At 54.4% G+C, this 18,940-nt stretch overlaps 1 protein-coding gene across 1 annotated transcript in view; it reads right to left on the reverse strand.

Moving 5' to 3' along the window:
• Positions 1–18,940, reverse strand: part of LOC102445914 (uncharacterized) — a 55,311-nt gene that overhangs the window by 11,212 nt on the left and 25,159 nt on the right. The window contains 2 exon segments of the mRNA XM_075913375.1: positions 1,662–1,757; positions 4,155–4,686. Coding sequence (XP_075769490.1) covers positions 1,662–1,757; positions 4,155–4,686 — 628 coding nt within the window.

Here is an 18,940-nt window from a genome sequence, read left to right on the forward strand (position 1 = left end):
TGCCCCCGGGGCCATGAACCATGTGAGCAAAAGACTTAGACTGGACAGAATTCAGCTGTTCACACAGACAATCGATTTTCAAAGGTGTCACAGAACCTCCCTCTGCCATTTCTAAAGGGGTCCACAAACGCACAGAGGGTGGAAGCGCCTGGCTTAGGGTCCAGCCCTAAGGAGGGATTCTGCTAAAGCAATGAATTGTGATTTCTGCGTGCTCATTCCCTGACTGATGAAGAGAAACCGTAATCCAGTCTAGGGCCGCTCCTTAGTGTCTGATTCAGGATCAGCGCCCTCTGGCTTGCTCCAACGGCAGGGTCATAATTGTTGCATAAAAAAAGCCTCCGCCTGAGCTTACTTAATTTATATACATGGATTTTCTGAAACTACACCAAACTGTAAGGTCTAAGGTTTTAAACGGCAACGCATTGTGATCTTTGTCAAACTTTGTAATCTTGGTAATGCTCAAAGTTAATGTAAGCTGCAACTCTAATCTTTATAACCAGGGGCAGATGACCGTTTTGCGGTGCCCCGGGCAGCATAATTCCACTGGGCCCCCCCTTTGCCACGGCGCATGCGCAGTGACGCCACGGCGCATGCACGGGGCTTTTTGAAGCACGGGGCCCGGGGCGGCCACCCCGTTCGTCCTGCTCTATATCCGCCCCTGTTTATAACTCTCAGCCATTTTGCTTGTAACTTTCTCTAAGCTGCATTCTCCCCTGAGTGAATGGAAAGAGTGTGAATGCATTTTTGGGTTTGAAGAAGACAGAACAATGCAGCACATGACAATGAGTCATCACAGTCTGGGCATGCTCCCTGCTGGATCAAGGGAAATAAGGAGAGGAAGCACGTGTGAGACTCTTTTTTTCTTCCCCTGCTCCTGAGAAGCTCCTCTCCAGTGTCTCTCCTCCAGACCAGCTTCCCCAGCCATGATGGGCAGACAGACCCTCCAGGATCCATATGCCTTGGCTCCTTCTGCAACCCATATGCTTGGCTGTGTCTACACTGGCGCAATTTTGCTTAAAAGCGGCCGCTCTTGTGCAAAAACTTGCTGCCTGTCTACACGGGCCTGTCTACTACCCTTGCGCAAGTAAACTGACGTTCTACTATATAAAATATGGGCTTCTTGCACAAGAACTCTGAAGCCCCCACTCAGGAATAAGCCCTTTTATGCAACTGTTCTTGCGCAAGAGACCAGTGTAGACAGGCAACATGAATTTCTTGCACAAGAAAGCCCTATGGTTAAAATGGCCATCGGAGCTTTCTTGCGCAAGAGAGCGTCTACACTGGCACGGATGCTCTTGTGGAAAAGCACATCTCTTGCACAAAGGCACATGCCAGAGTAGATGCTCTCTTCTGGAAGAGTTTTTGCACAAGAAGCTGCCAATGTAGATGTAGCCCCTGTGTAAGTGGGTGAGTGCCTGAGGGCAGGAATAAGTGGGTGTGAAAGAGTGAATGAACAGAGGTGGGTGTGCTTGCTTTTGTGTGTGTGTGTGTGCGCGCGCGTGTGTGTGTGAAAGAAAGAGCTCAATCTTCTTTAGCTTAAACCTTTGCTGGCTGCTCTCTCCTCTTTAGTTTTACCTAGTGTAAATAAACCCATACTAGTGTAACCCTGGGTGGTCTCCAGTGAGAATATTTTTGGGATAACAATAATGCCAGGCACCTACCAGGTACTCCCGGCTGGTCTCCTCTCTGCTCACTTTCAGTCCCAGCAGCTTTTCTCTCTCGGCTCTCAGAGTCTTCAGATGGGCCTGTAGCCTTTCCTGGAGACACAGAAACATTTCAGGTGACTAAGCAAAAAATCAAATGTGAGATTTGCTACTAATTTAAAAATAGATCATTTTTGGTTCAGCCCATTTCTATAATGTCCTGCCAGTGAAGATGTTTAGTTTTTTAGATTTGTTTCTGCTATTGTTAGTTTCAGGACTAGAGGGACGGGAGCTGGCCCAGCACAACCACACACTGTACTCACGACTGCATGGCCCAGTAGGTTTATGGGATCAGAGACAGAGTCATAGTAATAAACACTGGGAGGCTACGTCTATACTGGCATGATTTTCCGAAAATGCTTTTAACGGAAAAGTTTTCCGTTAAAAGCATTTTCGGAAAAGCACGTCTAGATTGGCAGGATGCTTTTCCACAAAAGCACTTTTTGCAGAAAAGCGTCCGTGGCCAGTCTAGACGTGGTTTTCCGCGAAAAAGCCCCGATCGCCATTTTCGCCATGGGGGCTTTTTTGTGGAAAACAGTACTGTGCTGTCTACACTGTCCCTTTTGCGCAAAATTTTTTCAGAAAAAGACTTTTGCCCGAATGGGAGCAGCATAGTATTTCCGGAAAAGCACTGATGATTTTACATGAGATCGTCAGTGCTTTTCCGGAAATTCAAGCGGCCAGTGTAGACAGCTGGCAAGTTTTTCCGCAAAATCATATGATTTTGCGGAAAAACTTACCAGTCTAGACACAGCCGGAGTGTTTTCAGAGTGTTTGAAACTGTCGACCCTTGTTACCGTAGGGAGGTGGGGTCACATACTCATAGGCTGCATGCACAGGGGGAAGGGGGAAGATTGCAGGGGAGGGAGCTGGAGGAGAGGAGGGACACTGTGAGCATCAGGGACCTCCAGAGAGGACGGGGTACGCGGGGGGAGGGAGGGGGAGGTGCAGAGAGGAGGGACACAGCCAGGCAGGTGCAGGGTGGAAATCTGGCCTGGCAGCCACCCGTGATGGCCTAGCTCTGGCGACTACAGGTGTTTGCAAACTACCCTCAGTGCCCCTCCCCCATTCCCACCCCTGGTTCTTTCTAGGAGCTCTCTCTGGCTGGCTTGCCCAGTCACTCCCTGGGGCCTGGAGAGGCTGGTGCTATGGACACCAGTGCATTCTACTGTGGCGTAGTGGGGGGGCTGTCTGCTCTGTGACCCGGGGTCCCCCTGCACTGGGATGGGAGATTCTCACTGACTCACCCACATGTGTATTAACGCAGACACCCAGGCTCAGCCTCCTAGGGAAGGAGGCAAAGGGAGGAGGGCGGAGACCAGCACCTGGCTGGGGGGCAGGGCTGGAAGAGAATTTTTAGCTTCTGTCTGGAATCATGGAGGACGCAGCCTAAGCAAGGGGGCTGGGATTTAGGGGCCCAGTCTCCCCCATCTCAAGGGGGGGCAGAGGCATCCTAGGCCTGGCCCTGTAACCGGATTCCATCTGTGCTGTGCTGTATCCTGGAGAAGCAATAAACTCCCTCTGTTCTACTGGCCGGCGGAGTCTGTTCGTGCCACTACGGGGGTGCAGAAGGCGGGGGAACCCCGACGCAACGTCACATGTACTCACTACCAATTATTGCCATTGCCATTAACGTCAGCATGGACACATCGTGGGCACAAGGTTCCCCCACTGAATCTGCAGAGAAAATCTGCATGACTGGGACTCTCCCTGTGGCTCAGAAGAGGTGGGTGGGGACAAGGCTGGGCACAGGCTGCCTGGCCCTGTCAAGGGAGGAGCTCTCAGCAGGGTTGCCTATAAGCTGGTCACTAGTGCAGCCACCCAGGAGAGATTCCAGTGTTGCCCAGCTGATTAGCAGAGTGCCCAGTCTCCCACAGCTGGCAGCAGGTGTTTCTATGGGTGGTGCACAACCATGCATGCCTTGGTGCACAGAACAAAATTTATTCCACACACTAATGGATAATTTTAGAAGGAACATTGGGTGTCAGCCCTGCCAGTGACATAGTAAGTTCTCCTCCCCAGGAAGGAACAATGAAGGGCAGGGTGAGGGTCATGGGATCCAACCTGGCCTGGGGTAGGTAAAACAGGCCCAGGCAAAGCCAGAGGGAGGAAGCCCCTGAAGCAGGCAGAGGAGACCTGGGATCTTGCTCAGGATGATAAGGCCAAACTCCAGACTCAAAGTCCTGAGAGTCCCTGCTGGGAGAGCAGGGATGTTACTGGCCACAAAAAATGCCACTGTGGGTCTTTTTGGGAAACTGAGGCAGGGCTAGCCCATGCCACGAGGGGCACTCAGGCGGCAGTGACCCTGCTGCGGTGCCCTATCACCAGGCCGTCCCTGCTTCCTTCAGTCCCACCCCTGATCCTATTGGCTAGATTCCCAGGGCGGGAGCTGCTCCCCAGAGCTCCCCCTCAGTCCCGCGAGGGCAGGGATCGCAGTCGGCATTTCCCTACCTGGAATTCTTCGGCAGCTTCCTCAGCAGGAATCACGGTGTGAGCTCGGTGCCCCTTGGATCTGTCGCACACCACACAGATGGGGATTCCATCCTCTCTGCAGAAGAGTTTGAGAGGCTCCTGGTGTTTCTTACACAGACTCTCTGGGGCTGGTTTCATCCCTGCCTGCAACCGGAGTTCTCTGGCTGCGTCCACAATACTCCTCAGCTGCCTGTTCGGCCTGAGGTTCCCCTGGGGAAAGGTCCGTCTGCACTGGGGGCAGGAAACATCTGTGGTGAGTCTCCCCCGGTACTGGGTGATGCAGCCTCGGCAGAAGCTGTGATCACAGTCCAGAGACACTGGATCGTCGAAATAATCCAGGCAAATGGAACAGGTCATTTCATCCTCGAGCGTCTTTGCTGGATTCACAGCAGCCATGGCTTGTGGTGCAGAGACCAGAGAGTTTAGTTTCACTTCCTTCTGCTGGGAAATAGGCGGGTTGCACTTTGGATCAGTCCGTGCCGCCTGTCTGGGCGTGTTCTCCTGCTCTTTCCTTTTTTAGACTCTATGGCCCCTTTCCATGAAGCATGGTGGGTCCAAACTGACAGTCACTCCTCCAAAACATCTGCCAGGCCCTAAACTTGGAACTAGGCACTCAGGGTGCATCTACACTGCACCGTTATTTCGGAATAAGCTGTTCTTGGAAGATACATTCTGAAATAAGAGCATCCACTCTACAGGGAAGCCTCAAAATGAGTCTGAGGCAGGCTCCCCTAATGGGGATGCACTGCCTCGATGTAGAGCCCCAGGAAGCACTGGGAAGTAATGGCTCTGAATGGCCCGGGGGGTGGGGAAGGGGATCTATTTCGAAATAGCAGCAGTGGAGTCCACACGACCAGCATTTGGAAATAGATATTTCGGAAGCAGCATTAGTTATTGTGGAAGGAGGGTTATAGAAGCTGGAATGAGCCATCAGTTATTGCGACTTTATTTCCAAATAGTGGAATTGCTGCGTGGACACTCGCATTGTTATTTCAGAATAACGGGCCAGGGTCTCTTGTTACCCTAAGTGAGAAAGGGGTAACAAGAGACCGGGGGGTTCCCTGCCTGACATGGGGATGGGATGGAGCAGCCGGAGAATGCGGGCGACAGTCTCAGCTAATTGCCTATTCCTCTCTTGGCCATTAGGCTCTGTAAGCCCCAGGTCCCTCTGGTGCCCATGAATCCCACTGCTGGGGGTGTAGCTGATGCTGTTCTCAAGGGGTGAACACTTAGCACCGACGGTGGGACGCTCGCCTGTGCTGTGAGGTGTGGGGGTTCTGGTTCAATCCTGGGGCTGGCAGCCCAGAGACCAGCTGTCACCCTTGTGCTTGGCCCCAGTGGCAACGGGGTCTTTTCTGTGAAGTCTCCCCAGCTCTCATGGCAGCGGGAGGGGGGAGCTGGTGCTGGGCCCTGGTGCTGTGTGGGGATAACCAAACACTCCAGGTCTCACGGCTCTCAGGCCACTCACCCAGCCTGGCTGCGGGGGGATCTGGGGACAGACAGAGCGGGCCTGGGGGAGTCTGGGGAGCAGCCCCCTTGGACGAGCCCTGGAATCCAGCTGTGGGGGAGAAAAAGCAGCACAGAGGTGGACCGACCCTCTTGCCACCGGGTTCTCCCTGCCCCTCCTCTTCCCACCACCCGCAGCCGCAGCTCCTGTCGGCCACCGGCACAGCCCAGGCAGGGAGGCAGGAAAGGGGCCAAGTAGTGAGTCAGGCTGAAGGAGGCAGGCAGGGCCGTCCTTAAGCTTTATGGTGCCCTAGGCAGGGTTTATTAAACTGGTGCCCCTCTGCCTGACTTGCTCTTCCACCCCCACTCCCTCCCTTTCCCAGAGACCCCAGCAGCCAATGTTGAGGCTCTCTCTAGCGCGTTCGGCTCTCTCTAGGACCCAGCCCTGTTGTTACATGCTCCACTGTTTCCTGTCACATTTCATTAGGGTGTGCACCCAAATAATTTTTTTAAATGTACTCTTTGACCCCCCCCCCCCCCCCATAGCCACAATCCTGACCCCCATTAGCCAGGCCTCTGGAGGCAACACTCTCAGGGCAAGATGGACACATGACCAAAAGTAAAAGGTGTCATGTGACCCCCCCTCTCAGGACTCTTCCCATCCTCCTCCTACCAATAGGGATTAGTCTGGTCCCCACCAAACCCCTCTCATGCAACTATCCTGCAATTGCATTAGCCCAACGTGTGTGACATTAACTCGGGGGCGGAGAGGCCGGGGGAAGTGTCCCCTCTATGAGTTTCCTCCCATGAGCAGAATGAATTTTGTGTTGTGCACCAGTACTGACTTCATGTGGCTTGTTTGAATGTGCCACCCACGTTAATAAATATGGGTATGTCTACACTAGCCACCCTAGTTCGAACTAGAGTGGCTAATGTAGGCATTCGAACTTGCAAATGAAGCCCGGGATTTAAATATCCCAGGCTCCATTTGCATGTTCCTGGGCGCCACCATTTTTAAATGCCCTGTAGTCTGGACTACCTGCCCACGGCTACATGCGACACGGACTAGGTAGTTCGAATTAAAGCTCCTAATTCAAACTACTGTTATTCTTCCTGCTTTCCCTTCCCCCGGCCCGGTACCTTCGGTCTAGCAGGGTCTTCTAGCCGGGCCGTCCCGGAAGAGTGGTGCCCCAGAAAAAGTGGTGCCCTACGCAACTGCGTACCCTGCGTATGCCTAAGGACGGCCCTGGGGGCAGGCAAAGATCCTCTTTCCTTGCAGGGGCCCCGGCAACAGCTTCTCTCTCGTGCGCCGCTGCTGAGGAAACTGCCTTGAGAGAGACGCGCAGGCCCTGGGGCCAGGGGGCAGCCGCTGAAGTGGCGGAGTTGGGAGAGCGCGAGGCTGCAGGTCGAAAGGTCCCTGGTCCAGTCCTGGGCCTGGGCAGACGCCTCTGTCCCTGGGGCTGAGCTCTTGGGTGGCTCCGCCATGGAGAGCGCAGCTGGGCCTCCTGGAAGGGCCTTGTCTGCCCTGCTGCCCGCCTAGGGGCCAGCCAGCCCTGCCTCTGTCCCCGTCTGCCTAGGTCCCAGCCCTGCCTCTCTGCCCCTCTCTGCCTAGGTCCCAGCCCTGCCTCTCTGCCCCTCTCTGCCTAGGTCCCAGCCCTGCCTCTCTGCCCCTGTCTGCCTAGGTCCCAGCCCTGCCTCTCTGCCCCTGTCTGCCTAGGTCCCAGCCCTGCCTCTCTGCCCCTGTCTGCCTAGGTCCCAGCCCTGCCTCTCTGCCCCATCTGCCTAGGTCCCAGCTCTTCCTCTCTGCCCCTGTCTGCTTAGGTCCCAGCCCTGCCTCTCTGCCCCTGTCTGCCTAGGTCCCAGCCCTGCCTCTCTGCCCCTGTGTGCCTAGGTCCCAGCCCTGCCTCTCTGCCCCTGTCTGCCTAGGTCCCAGCCCTGCCTCCCTGCCCCTGTCTGCCTAGGTCCCAGCTCTTCCTCTCTGCCCCTGTCTGCCGAGGTCCCAGCCTTGCCTCTCTGCTCTTGCTCTCCCTCAGCCAGGGCAGGGAAGAGAGTCTCCCCTTCGAACCGCAATTAAACCAGCCCCCTAGGGAATCATTTGGCTCAGTTCCCGTGACAGCCCTGCCCTCTGCCCACAGAGCTGTCGAAGGGGCTGCACCTTTGTCCAGGTTGGCCACCTGCAAGTGCCACTCAAGTGGGTGGCATCCCAGGGGAGGGATAGAAAACCGAGTCATCCTGAAGCACCTTGGAGACTAACAAATACACGTCTGTATCATGCACCACACACTGCCTCAGCTGAGCCGAGCGATGGAGTGTTCTCTCCCCTGCTCAGCTCATAGGGGGCTTCCATAGTTTAGTTCTCCCACTTCGTAATGGACCCCTCTCCTCCAGGCTGTATGAAACTGAGTTCTGCATATTTGTATCCATCGGTCAAAGAGACTTTGGACAAAATTCCTCATGTGACTCTCAATGTTAACATCACTCTCTGAGGGGGGAGTCTGTCTTATCTGGGTGTCTGTGTCACTCCTGGGTGTGAAGTTAGACATACGGGGCAGGGACAGGTTTGTGGGTTTAAAGGTGCCGATGAAAGATGTCAGGGGTGTTTCCCGCAATGTCTCAGCGCTCACCTGGGAACGGCCACTTTGTCCTTTCAGTCTTAGCAGTGGTTGGTCTTAGGGAAACACGTGACCCCTCCCTCCCCACTGGTAGGGTCTGACCAGGTCATTTTCTGTGGAGGGGTTAATGCAGACACAGCCCCCCCTCCCCCATATGAAGAATCCAAAGAGCAAACCCGGCTCCTAGAGCACAGGGGGAGTTGGGTGGCTCGTTGCTGGGCCGTGGGGTTCAGCACCAAACCAGCTCCCACTTGTAGGGCCTGGAATTGTGGTGGAATCTGGGGACCTTGCGCCTGGGCACCGGCCAACAGAGAGTCTGGCCGGCCACGCAGAGACCCCGCAGGGCTGCCTGGGCCTAGGCCATGACGCGGCTCCCCAGCACCTGTGTTGCTTACAGGGGAGTAAAGTGCAGGGATGGGAGAGATGGGGTCTCCTGTCTCCTCCCCCGCCCTGAGGCAACAGGGCTTCCCCCTCCCCTTTGAGCTTGTGTGGAGGCGAGCGACAGGGCCCGGCTGCAGAGTTTGTGCTGGGGCTTGAGGGTTAAAGCTGAGATGTCTGCTCAGTGGCAGCCCCCGCAGACCCTTCCATAGCCCGGCCGGCAGAGCGAGGGCTGTAGCGGGTGTTCAGCTAGTGACCTCAGGGGCTGGTTGGACTCTGGCTCCAAGGGGAGCTTCTCTTCCCCTCCCCCCTGGCTGGGCTGAGTGAGAGAAGAGAGGAAGGGCTTGGGGGCTCCCAGCGTGAACCCAGCTGCAGCCAGGAGGACTGGACCAGTGGGTACCTGGACATGCCACACCCCTCACCACCTGGCCCCAACACTGCTCTAGCTGAGACCTGCCATGTTCTGGTCACCCCTTCCCCATCTGGAAACCCACGCTCAGACCTGCAGCGTTATACGTCCTCCCATTCCCTGCTCTTATGCTGTGCAAAAAAAAAAAAAAAAAAGACCAAGTAGTTAGCCATGGGGAAAAAATATCCCCACTTTGCGTTTCGCTCCACATCTCCATGTTTCAGGACTCTTCTTAGTGGGAACACACAATTTTGAAGTTATAAAATCAGGCGTTAGTAAGTCAAATTTAGTGATGTTGAGATCATTTCCTAGTGTAGACACGGTCTCTGGGTGCACTGGCTCCTCAGTCGCTGCACTCTGGGTAAACCACCGTGGCAATAGGCGTAGAGCTTGTTGCGCTCTGGCCCCAGTGCTGGTGGCAGTGTGGACACCGTGGGATAGCACCGCTCATGACGGGCCTCTGGCTCCCTTCCCCCCAGGGACTTGCGAGGGGTGTGGTTTTCCATTTTTTCATACTGTGGTGTTAGAACAGCCCTTTCACTGAACCTGAACATGTGTCTCGTCGTGAGTCTGATTTTGTCCTATTCCTACAAAATCCACTTTCAAACAAAAAAGGCAGGTCAGGGCAAACATTGCTAGTAATTCCATCAATGGGGAAAATTACAGTGAATGAGAAACGGTGGGTGTACTTGGGAGAAATATGCTTGGGTTTTTATTACTCACGTCTTTTCTTCCAACATGTCAGAGGTAAAAAATTTTCGTGCCCTGAGGGGAGTTATTAAGTAACAGGGACAACAGAGAAAGATGTTCCTCCTACTGCTGGATTTGCAGAAGTTTGTAACTTACTTCACAAAACAGAAATCCACTCTATATTTTAGGGTATGTCTACACTACAGCACTAATTTGAACTAACTTAATTCGAATTAGTTAATTCGAACTAAGCTAATTCGAACTAGTGCATCTAGTCCTAAAAACTAGTTGGAATTAGCGTTTTGCTAATTCGAACTAGCATGTCCACATTGAGTGGACCCTGAACTGAGGTTAAGGATGGCCGGAAGCAGTGCCGGCAGGGCATCAGATTAGGACTTAGAGCGTGGAGCTGCTGTCTCAGGCTAGCCGAGGGCTGTGCTTAAAGGGACCCGACCCCCACCCCGGACAGACAGTTCTCAGGGGTTCCCTGCTCGCTTGTCTAACTCGATGAGGGACAGCAAAGCAGTCCTGGCTTGGAGTGCCCTGAGTGCCCGCACTCGGCACATCACAGCACTCGGCCATTAGCCCGGCTGCACTTGCCGCAGGCTGCCATCCGGGGGGGGGGGGTCAATCGGGGGGCTGCAGGAGAGCTTCCACCCTGAGGAGCCTGCAGAGCCACACCAGTCCTCCCCATCGGGGGCTCATCCCTGGCCTCTGTTTGTGGAAGGCTGGAGATGGATGGCACGAGACAAATGGCTTGGTCATTGTCTTCGGTCCATCCCCTCCAGGGTATCTAGTGTTGGCCGCTGTCGGCAGACAGGCTACTGGGCTAGATGGACCTTTGGTCTGACCCAGTACGGCCATTCTATGCTCAGGGCTCAGGGTCGGGGGTCTCAATGGACCACCTTGATTTTCATGCAAACCTGCTCCTGGGTGGCCAGGCTGGCAGCTCTCCTGCCCTAGACGGCCACTTTCCTGTGCCTAGTGCGGAGGTCGTGGATGAGGTCCATGATGTCCGCATTAGACTAGGCAGGCGCCCGCCTCTTGCGGACCTGGGCAGGCTTCTGGGAGCCGCCAACCTGGTCCCGGGAAGAGGCGGAGGGCTGGGTGGCAGCGGGTGGCTGGCTCGAGCCGTGCCAGGTGCAGGGTCTGCTGGCTGGGTGCTGGCAGGCTTGCACCTGGCACAGGCACCGTAGCCAGCCCGTGCCCCTTTAAGGGCTCCGGGGCCTGAAGAGGGGCAGAAGAGTTTCCCTGGTGGTGCCCAGAGTGGCCACCAGGGCAAGCTGGGGAGGGCTAGCCTCCCACTAGTTCGAATTAAGTGGCTACACAGCCCTTAATTCGAACTAGGCGTTAGTCCTCGTGGAATGAGGTTTACCTATTTCGAATTAAGCGCTCCACTAGAATTAAGTTCGAACTAGCGGTTTGCATGTGTAGCGCCTATCAAAGTTAATTCGAACTAACGTCTGTTAGTTCGAATTAACTTTGTAGTGTAGATATATAGCCTTAGAGAGTTTTCATGTCTGTCCGTCTGTCTGTGTGTGAGTCTGTTTGTTAAAGAACTCGTCCTAATGGTAAGAGCAGGCCCACCAAATGCGACATGAGCCTTTCTCTGATCCTACCTTAGAGCAAGGTCAGAGTTTGGTTGTGCCAGGACAATGGGACATATGTGGAATGTGACTGTTTCTCATCAGATGCAAAGGGATGGGTGTGATGGCAGGGACAATTCTACCCCAGAAAGAATACGGGGGAGGGGTGGGGGGGGAGTCAGCAAATATCCCAGCTCTGGTTCAGAAAAGGGCAACAAAAATGATGAGGGTTTGGAAAGGGTCCCATATAGAGAGAGAGAGGAGAGAGACTGGGACTTTTCAGCTTAGAAAAGAGGAGATGAAGGGGCGATATGTTATAAATCAATAAGATCATGTCAGGTGTGGAAAAAGTGAATAAGGAGAAGTTATTAACTTGTTCCCATAACCTAAGAACTAGGAGTCACCAAATTAAATTAATAGGTAGCAGGTTTAAGACAAACCAAAGGACAGCGCACAGTCAACCTGAGGAACTCCTTGCCAGAGGATGTTGTGAAAACCAGGAATTTAAGGGCATGTCTTTACTGCAACTTTATTTTGAAATAACTTAGTCCAATTCTAGACAGCAGATAGTTATTTCAAAATTGTTTCAAGATACTGTCTAGCTGGAGGACATTGTATGAGGAATAAGGGAAGTTGTAGGATGAGAGCTCTATTTCAAAATAAGATATGCAGTTGACGTAGCTCACTTATTTTGAGGTAAGCCCTGCTGTGGAGACGCACCCTAACAGGGTTAAAAAAAGAGCTGGATAAATTCATGGAGGTTAGGTCCGTCAGTACTTATTAGCCAGGATGGGCAGGGATGGTGACTCTGTTTGACAGGGGCTGGGAATGGGTAACAGGGGAGGGATCCCTTAATGATTCCTTGTTCTGTTCACTCCCTCTGGGGCATCTGCCATTGGCCACTGTCAGCAGGGCTGGATGGGCCTTTGGTGTGACTCCATGGGTGTGTCTAGACTACCTAGTTTTGTCGACAAAAGTGGACTTTTGTCGACAAAACTATACCAGCGTCTACACTACCGCTGAGTTCTGTCGACATAACGTCGACAGAACTCAGCAGTTTTGTCGACGCTGGTAAACCTCATTTTACGAGGCATAACACCTTCTGTCGACAGAACTCTGTCGACAGAAGGTGTTATTGCCTGTAACATTGCGTCCAGACTACGGAGTTCTGTCGACAAAGCAGCTTGCTTTGTCAACAGAACTCAATGTGTCTGGACGCTCTTTGTCGACGGAAGTTTTATCGACAGTATCTGTCGACAAAACTTCTGTCGACAAAACGCGGTAGTCTAGACGTACCCCATATGTCTGATCTTATGTTCCTATTTCCTTGAAGAGCCCCCACCCTGCTGCACCCCAGTGTGTCTGCACTAACGCATACGTAGCAGCGCAGGTGTCCCAGGCACCTGAATCTAGCCATGAGTTCACAGAAAATCTGAGTAGTTCAGTAGAATAATCTGAACGGCAAACACCCCTCCCCGCACAAAAAATACCCAACAGAGCAGTGTTTCTTAAACTTTTTAACACCAAGGAACATCAAACAATATTTTTTTTCAGGAACACCAAGGAAACTTTAAGGGTGGCCATTGTGAATTCTGATGTTCTCTGTGGCACACCTCCAACTGCCTCGCGGCACTGCAGAACACGGTTTAAGAAACACTGCAATAGAGACAACAAAGCCCCACCCCTTTGTGGCAACAATCCATTTCCTAGAGGGGAGAACACACGAGAGAGCAACCGCACAGGACCAGATGGAAACATTTAATGAAAGCGAATGATTCACACACAGTTCCCGACACTCAAGTTACACAGGGGCTAGGCAGGGAGGGGGTCCCTGACCTCTGTGTGTCGGGGGCTGGGAATGGATGAGAGGGGAGGGATCACTGGATGTTCCCTGTTCTGTTCACCGTCTCTGGGGCATCTGGCACTGGCCACTGCAGAGAGATAGGAAACTGGGCGATATGAATCTTTGGTCTGTCCCAGCCTGGCCACTCTGATGTTCTGATGTTCTCTTGTGAGCGCCTCCCACTGGCTATTACCAGACGGCTCCCTGCCTGGCTTGTCCCATTACCAGACACTCACATCCCCCCTGTAACTCAGGCTTGGGGACTCACGGTGTCGTGCCAGAGATTTTATGGGCGGTTACAATTTACAGGCAGTGATGTTCAGCGTAGCAATACTCCAGCCCCTATCTAGAACATATTCCTTGTCTCTAGGTCTACAGTGGAGAGGAAAGTTCCCAGCAGGCAGCAGTTTCAGGAGCTGGGGGCCAGCTGCTTTCCTGATCCCAGCTGACCCCCAGAGTCCCCAAGGCAGGCGGGGGCCTCGTGAGGGGCAGAGCTGTCACACTGGTCACTGATCTGAACTCTCTTATGCTTTGTCTAGTGAATTCACAGAGCAATGCGGGGCAGGACTTGTGCAAAGAGAGATCAACTTGGCATGAAGCTCTGGGAGACTGGGGGGGGTCTCATCACGTGGGACTTTGAAGGGTCAGCTCATGGCACAGGGGGTGACACAGCTGAGGCAGGGCCTAGAGACCCTCCCCCCAAGAATGTGACCAGGGACCCCAAGATTGGGGCAGTGGCTGGGCCTGTGATTAGGTCCCATTGTTTGTCCTGATTTTACCGCTTCCCCTCTGGCTCTGCCAATGGACCCAGATCTCTGCAAATCGCCTCCTGCTGCTGCAGAGCCTCCAGCTTCTCCCCAACCCTGATGGGTTAATTCTGTGTCCTGCCACCCCCAGCTCCGCCTGTCCCTAGCCCAGATGTTAGTTCTACCCCTGCCCAGCCCCCACCTCTGCCCTGCAGGACTTGGCTGCTCCCTGGGGATGCAGTACATTTCTTGCACCTCGCACATCTGGATCTGCGAGGCAGGGGGAGCAGCTTCTGGGGCCAGAGATATGAGGAGCCAGGGGATGCATACAGGGGAGTCCTCCCAGGTCACAGAGGCTGGGATGTGGGAGGCTAAAGGGGCTGGTGTCAGGGAGACATATGGAGCTCAGTGTCTGTGTCCCCCACCCAGAACCAGGGTTGGACTCTCTCCCCAGGGAGGGAGCCCGGCGGGAAAGTGAAGATCGGGGCCTTGGTACCAGCATCAATAAATGTCACCTGCCCCCGGTCACAGTCCAGACAAACCCGGATCCTGCTGGGGGGTGCAGGGACAGGGGAGTGTGAGGGTCAGTGAGAGCCTGGAACTGGTCCCCCCACCGCCCTACAGCCCAGATCCCATCCTTCGGACACAGGCTGATCCATCCCTTTCTGCTCACTGACTCTCTAGCCACCCCCACAGCCCAGCATGGCCCATCCCCCACCTCCACCTCCCAGTAATGTTTCCCCAAAGTAAAGCTCTCACAGCCCAGCATGCAGGGCACAGAGACAAATTTCTCCAGGGTGTCGGGAGGTGGATGCCATGTATGTCCACATCTCACACGTTTCCCATCCTCCGACATGACGAGTTCGGGATGTGCCGTGTCTGGATCCAGACGTTGGCTGGGGGGGGGAGGAGAATCAGAGCGTGAGGGGCAGAGCTCGGCCCTGGGGGGGTTGATGGCGTCAGGGACAGAATCTGCCCCAGCTGGGCAGTGACTCAGGGACTCTCCTGCCTCCAGGGGTGCCCCGCTCTGAGTGCGGAGCAGCCCTGAGATCTCGGCCCAGCCCAAGGGGCAGCTCACTACATGGCGGGGAGGGGCCATGACAGAGCCCAGGCACCGTGTGGAGGGAATCAGGGCCGGCTTTAAGAAGCACAGGGCCTGATTTTGGGGGTTGGGCCCCACATACACCATGCATCTGGGGTCCTACCCATGCGCCGCGAACCCAGGAGCGGGGCCCGCTTAGGTGCAGGGCCCCATTACAGGGAATTGGACGAATCAGCCTAAAGCCTCTTCCCCCTCCCGGAGCTGAGAGCCACATGGAGGGAGCAGCCTGAAATTTTAGTGATCTGGGGCTGCAGCAGGCAGGGAGCCCAGCCTGCCTTGGGGGTGCTGCAGGGCCGCTGGCTGGGAGCTATGTAGGTAAGTGCCTCCAGTCAGAGCCTGCCTCTAGCACCCCAACCCCTCCTGCATCCCAACTCAATTCCCTAGGTCACCATCCAAACCGAGTGTACCCCCTGCCCCAGGTCACAGCTCCCTCCCAGACCCTGTACCCCGTCCTACATCCCTTCCCCAGGCCAGAATCTTCTCCTGCACCAAGACCCTCTCCCTGACCATACACCCCAATACCCTGGTCCAGGTCACCACCCAAACCCTCTGCACTCTGCACTCCTCTTTTCCCCTTCTCTCAGATCACAGCTCCCTCCAAAAACCAGTACCCTCCCCCCCTACATTTCTCTCCCAGGCCAGAATCCTCTCCTATATCCAGACCCCCTCCCTTACCCTACACCCCACCCCCCGACCCAGATCACCACCCCAAACTCCCTCTCAGACCCCACTGCATCTCCTGCACTACAGTCTCTTACCCAGTGCAGCCTTCTGCACCCAACCTCCAACCTAGACCTTGCATCCCCGCCACAGCAAAGTGCAGCCCTTGGCCAATTTCCAAAGTCTTGGAGTGGCCCCCACCAAAAATTATTGTCCCCCTCCCTCCACCTCTGACTGATGCTGATTGGCTCGGTTTGGGCTTGGTGGGCTGTGTGCTGGACATAAGGGAAATGTTTCCTTCCGTGATGTTGCTCTTAAAGTGCCACGTTCCTGTTTTGGTCTGAAGGACACAGATGTGTCGCCCACACAAGGTGCTTGCAGACAGACACCCGAAGTGACCTGCCCGGGCCAGGGAGCGATGTCCAGAACCCCCTGTGGAGAAGTGACCCCTGCACATCAGCCTGTGCTGAGCAGTAATGAATCGGAAAAGAGAGTAACTGAAACATTGCTTGGACAGCACAAGTCCTGACAATTAGACTGACTGTTTCTGTCTGTGCAGCATGCAGGAGCAGCCCTAGACGAGCTTCCAGTAACTGGCACCCTAGGCGAAATGCACGATTGGCGTGCGATCAGCAGCCCCGCCTAAAGATCTCAACAACCATTCATCTTGGCGCCCTAGGCTACTGCCTAGTTTGCCTGTATTGACGGGCCACCACCGGCAGTTTGTGAATCATACAAGCCCCTTACTGCTCCTAAAACAAAGGTGATTGGAACAAGACCATTCCAGGTATAATCTGCATGTGTGTAACAGGTCAGATACCATAAAGGGTGGTCCTAGCATCACAGAAGAGATTATTCATGCCTTGGCATTCCCCAGGAGAAGGGAACTAAGCGTGTTTCTTTCTCTCTGTCATTTCTCGCTCTCACAATCACTGTAATTGCAAAGGCTGCTTCTGAACAAATAAGGCTTTGAATTAATCGACTCGAGTGTCTTGAAACCCAAGTCTGTGCCATTCAGCCCCCAATTACATAGAAGCATCATCTAATCATGAACCAATTGATCAGCACCATTCTCCTTCCCGGGTCCCCCCAAAGGTACCTTTGAACTCCCTCAGACTCTCCGACAGCACAAAAACTTTCCGGGAGAAACCACGGACTCACTTTACCAGTTCAGGAGCCATCTCCTCTGGCTGCTGAGCCTGCCCCTTCTCACACCGGGGCTGTGTCTACATTGGCACCCCTTTCCGGAAAAGGGATGCTAATGAGACACTTCAGAATTGCAAATCCGCGGGGGATTTAAATATCCCCCGCGGCATTTGCATTTACATGGCTGCCGCTTTTTTCCGGCTCGGGGTTATGCCGGAGTAAAGCGCCAGTCTAGACGCGATTTTCCGGAAAATAAACCCTTTTCCGGAAGATCTCTTATTCCTACTTTCAAGTCTAAAGAGATAAATCCCAAAGAGAAACCTGCATGTCTGTGATCAGGAGAGGTGGGTGGGGAGGAGGCTGGGCACAGGCTGGTTGGCCCTTTCAAGGAGGAGCTCTCAGCAGGGTCCCTGTCAGCCGGGCACTTGAGCAGCCACCCAGGAGAGATTCCAGTGCTGCCCAGCTGATTAGCAGAGTGCCCAGTCGCCCACAGCTGGCAGTAGGTGTTTCTATGGGTGGTACTCAGCCATGCATGCCTTGGCGCACAGAACAAAATTTATTCCACACACTAATGGATAATTTTAGAAGGAACATTGGGTGTCAGCCCTGCCAGTGACATAGTCAGTTCTCTTCCCCAGGAAGGGACAATGAAGGGCAGGGTGAGGGCCATGGGATCCAACACGGCCTGGGGTAGGTAAAACAGGGGCCCATGGAAAGCCAGAGGGAGGAGGCCCCTGGAGCAGGCAGAGGAGACACTGGATCTTGTTCAGGATGATAAGGTCAAACTCCAGACTCAAAGTCCTGAGAGTCCCTGCCGGGAGAGCAGGGCTGTTACTGGTCACAAAAAATGTAATTGTGAGTCTATTTTGGGAAACTGAGGCAGGGCTACCCCATGCCACGAGGGGGACTCGAGCGGCAATGACCCTGCTGCGGTGCCATATCACCAGGCCGTCCCTGCTTCCTGCAGTCCTACCTCTGACCGTATCGGCTAGATTCCCAGGGCGGGAGCTGCTCCCCAGTGCTCCCCCTCAGTCCCACGAGGGCAGGGATTGCAGTCGACATTTCCCTACCTGGAATTCTTCGGCAGCTTCCTCGGCAGGAATCACAGTGTGACCTCGGTTCCCCTTGGATCTGTCACACACCACACAGATGGGGATTCCATCCTCTCTGCAGAAGAGTTTGAGAGGCTCCTGGTGTTTTTCACACAGTTTCTCTGGGGCTGGTTTCATCCCTGCCTGCAACCGGAGATCTCTGGCTGCGTCCACAATACTCCTCAGCTGCCTGTTCGGCCTCAGGTTCCCCTGGGGAAAGGTCCGTCTGCACTGGGGGGCAGGAGACATTTGCAGGGAGTCTCCCCCAGGACTGGATGATGCAGCCTCGGCAGTAGCTGTGATCACAGTCGAGAGCCACCGGATCGTTGAAATACTCCAGGCAAATGGAACAGGTCACTTCATCCTGGAGCGCCTTTGCTGGATTCACAGCAGCCATGGCTTCTTGTGCAGAGACCAGAGAGTTTAGTGTAACTTCTTTCTTCTGGGAAATAGGCGGGTTGCACTTTGTATCGGTCAGTGCTGCCTTTCTGGGCGTGTTCTGCTCTTTCTTTTTTCAGACTCTATGGCGCTTTTGCATGAAGTGTGATGAGTCCAGACTGACAGTAACTCCTCCGAAACATCTGCCAGGCCCCAAACTTGCCCCACAGACAGAGCCCCCACCTCTGTCACCCCTCCCCCACGTCCGTGACTAACTGCCACTCTGTGCCCCACAGACAGAGCCCCCTCTGCCAGACCCTCCCCATGAGAGCTGGGGAATTCCCAGTACCTTGACCCCCAGCGAAGTCTCCCCCGACATTCCCAAGAGGAGCGGGCAGGGAGAAATCTCTGCTGTCCTGCTCACGGGCATGGAAACCTCAGCCCTGTTCCCCCCCCCCCCCAGTGGGAACCCTGAAATCATCTCTCCCTCCCCTCTCAATGTTCAGTCACTTTTGCCCCCCAGCCTGAGTTCCTGTCTCCCCTCTTCTGCCAGGCTGTTCGCTGCCTCTTTTGTCATTGCAAAATATACTGTGAAGTAGAGACTTTTTGTGGATTTTTCATGCCTCCAGCCAGTTTGGGGGCCTCTGGATGCCCCTGTCCCTGCCCCTGCCCGTCCTA

This window comes from Pelodiscus sinensis, chromosome 32, assembly GCF_049634645.1.
Source record: "Pelodiscus sinensis isolate JC-2024 chromosome 32, ASM4963464v1, whole genome shotgun sequence".
Classification (NCBI taxonomy): Eukaryota; Metazoa; Chordata; order Testudines; family Trionychidae; genus Pelodiscus; species Pelodiscus sinensis.